The 4386-nt window shown below is 30.2% G+C and overlaps 1 protein-coding gene across 1 annotated transcript; it reads right to left on the bottom strand.

Moving 5' to 3' along the window:
• Nucleotides 1-446: 446 nt before the first annotated feature.
• On the bottom strand, nt 447-1442 carry LOC129881746 (transcription repressor OFP16-like). The gene has a single exon (XM_055955856.1). It carries the CDS (start codon nt 1250-1252, stop codon nt 587-589), a length of 666 nt encoding a protein of 221 aa, XP_055811831.1. The 5' UTR covers nt 1253-1442; the 3' UTR covers nt 447-586.
• Between the last annotated feature and the right edge of the window lie 2944 nt (nt 1443-4386).

The following is a 4386-nucleotide window of genomic DNA, read 5'->3' as shown; positions in this document are numbered from 1 at the left end:
TGGTAAATGAAAAGACAGCAGTAGCTATATTTTATTGATAGATAATTAATTTATTAGATTATAAATCGAATATACATAAGATATGTATTTAATTTCAATTGGGAAAAAACATGTTTAATTATTAACTTTATTTTTCTTAAAATTTTGGGAGAAAGCTTTAAAAAAAAGCAAATGATTCACTTTATTATTTTAATTTTAATTCCAGAATTTATATACAACGATTATAGTTAAAATAATTCCAAAATAAAAGTCATTTTACAGAATTATCTCAAAACTACAATACCTTATCTACCAACCAAACAAACCCTTAAAATAGTACTAAAAATTAGGGATATCTCAGAAAATGTTTCTGTAGCAAAAATTGATTTCCAGCATTAGGATCTAGAAAAGCTTGAAAAACAATTACCAAAGACAAAATACTGAAAAAGGATGATAAAAAAGCTTCGATTCGTGTTATTCAAGACAACAGCAATTTAGTAGCCGGGGACCAAATTGAACCTCTCCATAATGTACATACATTTTTACACGTACAAAATATCAGATAATTTTGTCCACTAAAAATAAAATGTAAATGTAAGTGAATAAATTATTCACTTGGATTCTTGTAACACTTACTTGTGCTGCCAGCCGATGGATCTAAATGTTGTGATTTTGATGCCATAAGGCAGACAATAAGGTCGGAAAATGCACCAACTATGTACTTATGTGTGCTCTTTGGATTTAATGTAAGATAACACATGAGAAGTTCATGTAACGATTCCCAATTGCCTTTTATATCACTTAACCCACGAGCCTCCACCATTTCTTGCATTGATCTTCGGAAATCCAAATACGGGTCGGGTGAATCCGTGGGGATCGCGATGCTCCCATCGAGGGGAGCATCCGATTCCACGGAGGATATTGAGGTAGATGCCAAAGAAGAAGACATTGACGATGATGACGAGTCGATGATAGAGTTGGAATGGCCCGGGGTCGAGAAAAAAAAACGTTGAGAGGCATAAGCCGTGGCTAAATCGGGTGTAGAGTCTAATTCGTACATATAATCGGATTCATCGAGTATAGTAGCGGAATAAGTATTAGAGTTGCACTCTGATGATAAGTCGTAAAGCGAGTTGAAGTTTTTAATGGAATTGCAAAAATGCATACTATGATGATGTTGTTGTTGATGACGTTCATTATTATTATTATTGTCGGAGGATTGTGGGGGCAATGGACATTTGAGTTTATTGAAGCAAAGATTAAGGTTTGGCATATTGTTTAGAGGTGAGGGAAATGGGGAAGGCTAAACAAGAAAATTGGTTGTGTAAAGAGTACAACTGATATGTGAAACATAAAAGTAGAGAGAAGAGTTGGGGAAGTGAAGCAAATATATACATATATTTTAAGACAAGATGTCGTAAAAGTTAGGGTATGGATTAAAAGAAGTTTTACTTGTGTTTTGTGTTTACTAGGACTTAAACATTGTTTGTATCTTTCTCAAGTCACAATTCTGGTTATATACTTTCATTTAATAATTATTTAAAGTACTAGCTAGTAGTCAAATTAGATTTTGAACATAAGTAATAAAATAAATTCTTAATTTATACTTTTTAAGTGTCAAATAAACATGAATCAAGTAAAATTAAATGAAAGAAAATATCTTTTAGTCCCACTAATATCCTACCCTCTCCATTCAAATTAGTTGTCATATTTTGTTTCATAGAATCAAATTATATGAACTATGAATTTTTTCATCATATATGTTGGTGTACTTTAAAATGTTTTAACTCATGTTTTTCGAATATAATTATTTAAGTTATTTTACACTAAGGATGTGTTCGATATGGAGGAGAATATTTTTGGATTACCTCATGTTAGTTTGGTCAAAACTTTTGAAAAATAAGTTCTTTAAAAATGAGATTGATGACATTCTCACAAACCTCATTTTCACTTCTATCCTCGTTAGCCCCCCCATCTCCACCATCCCACCCCACTCTCACATTCTATAATACTTGTCTTAGATTATATCTCTCTCTTAGGATAATATTTTTTATTAATATATTAAAAGAAAATAAATCAAAAATCACTTATTTTCCTAAACAATATTAGAAATTTTTTTTCATAAAAAACCATTTTCCATCGTTCCAAACACACCCTAACAGTGTACTAATGATGCTAATTTCACTATTTTCTCTTTGCCTTAAATTTGGGTAAAACTAAAATAAAATCGTACTGCGATCTTTTCTAGTTGTAGTTATATAACTAACAACATGTATGATGTACCTAACAAAAAATCCATCACATGGTGTAACTGAAGCAGTTAATTTTGGCTGCGATTTTTATTTTTATTATATAGATCACAGCTTGGTCCAAATAAGGTCAAAGAAAATTATTAGATTCTTTCTAATAAAGTCGCTAGTGTGGTACTCTACTAATCTCTACTAAATATTAATTAATACCTTGCAACTTTATTGAATAAAGAACTCGTCGTAGAATCCGCATCTGGTAATAATAATAATAATAATAATAGTAATAATAATATAATTTTGCAAGGGTCATTGTAAAAAGACATAATATATAAACATGTTTTTTAATTTGACCTCAACTGATATCTATGCCCTTTAAATTTGGGTGTGCAAAACTATGCACTTTAACTTGTATAAAATTGAATAAATAGACACATTCGTCCTATGTGATATACTACATGACAATTTGTGTTCTACATGTAATATGTCACATAGGATGCATGTGTCTATTTGTTCAGTTTTGTATAAATTTAAATGTCTACTTGTGCACACTTGAAATTGAAGGGCATAGATGTTAGCTGAAGCAAAGTTAAAGACATATTTATTTATTATGGCTTATGAAAATGCACCAAAATAACTTTTAATCACATGTCATCATGTAAAAAATTGAAATTAAAAAATTGTCTTAAAAAAAGACATTCATTCTTTTTATATGGACTAAAAAAAGAAAAATAAGACAAACAAATTGAAACATACAACAACAACAACAACCCAGTGAAATCCCACAATGTGGGGTCTGGGGAGGGTAAAGTGTACACAGACCTGACTCCTACCAAGGTAGAACGGCTGTTTCCGAAAGACCCTCGGCTCAGTAAAATCAAAAATAAAAAAAGAAGTCAGATAAGAATAAGAAGTTCAAAGCAATATGGAAAAGCAAAAGCAAAAGCAATCAACGAAAGCAACCCAGATAAGATAGAGCAATTAAAATACAGAAAGTAATGAAAGTAATAAATAATAACAGACATCAAAATACAAAAAATTATAGTGCGCTAATACGCGTACTAATAAGGAAGAATAACGAGACTATGAACTAACCTTCTACCCTAATGTGGGTCCTCCACACTCTCTTATCTAAGGTCATGTCCTCGATAAATTGTAACTATGCCATATCCTGTCTAATCACCTCTCCCAAATTGAAACATAGAAGGTGAAAAATTTTCTTGCATGTAAATCATAATTAAATGAAGATAAACAACTTTACAACATTAAATTATTTTAGGGAGAATTACTGCACAATGTCTTTGGTGATCTCTAATCAACAAAACAGTCAGTGTGTGTATTTATATATATTCGATCAATTAATAAATAATTTTGACTGTATTGTACTTTGTACATATCGATAACTTTCTCATAAATTTATGATACATAGTAGTTGGGCCTTCACATTGTTTAAGTTGGAAGCAAGGTGCACATGTTTGCTAAGCTGTGTTCATATGCTCACACCAGGCCACCACCAATTTTCTACTACTACTACTCCTATTAGAGTATGAGTCTTATTTTTAAAATGATTTCAGTTTAGTTATCCATAATTAGAAATTTATTTATCCCATTAATTTAGATTCATACTATGTAGATCAGCTGCTTCCTCCGTTCACATTTTTACTTATTTTTTATTTGACTTGATATTCTTCTTAAGAAAATCATTAGTTTTACCAAATTTAGTTGCTCCAATATAAATATGACATGTAAAATCCCACCAAATGATAAGCCTTTCGTTACAATCTGCAAGGGGATCGAAATAAAGAAATATTTCTCTATTTTAATTTAATTGTCTGATTTGAATTTGACACAGAGTTTAAATAAATTAAAAAAAAATCTTTCAATAAGAATATACAAGAAAAGAAGATATTTTATTAAAAATTAAGATTTAAAAAATATGATAAATAAATTAAAACGAATGAAATAATATTATTTTGGTTATTAGGAGAATGGAGTTATTTGGTTAACATTATGAGTGGTCATCGTCGCTCCGATACAGTAGGAAAGTGAAACATCAATTACGTATGATTGTCTCATAACAATCCCCTATCACTCTCTTCCATCTACATTGTGTTTTTCTTCTATTCTTTTCGATTATAATTTTTAGGAAATCATTGTAGGT

Source organism: Solanum dulcamara, chromosome 3 (assembly GCF_947179165.1).
Source record: "Solanum dulcamara chromosome 3, daSolDulc1.2, whole genome shotgun sequence".
Taxonomy (NCBI): Eukaryota; Viridiplantae; Streptophyta; class Magnoliopsida; order Solanales; family Solanaceae; genus Solanum; species Solanum dulcamara.
This window is presented reverse-complemented; position numbering and strand designations above follow the sequence as displayed.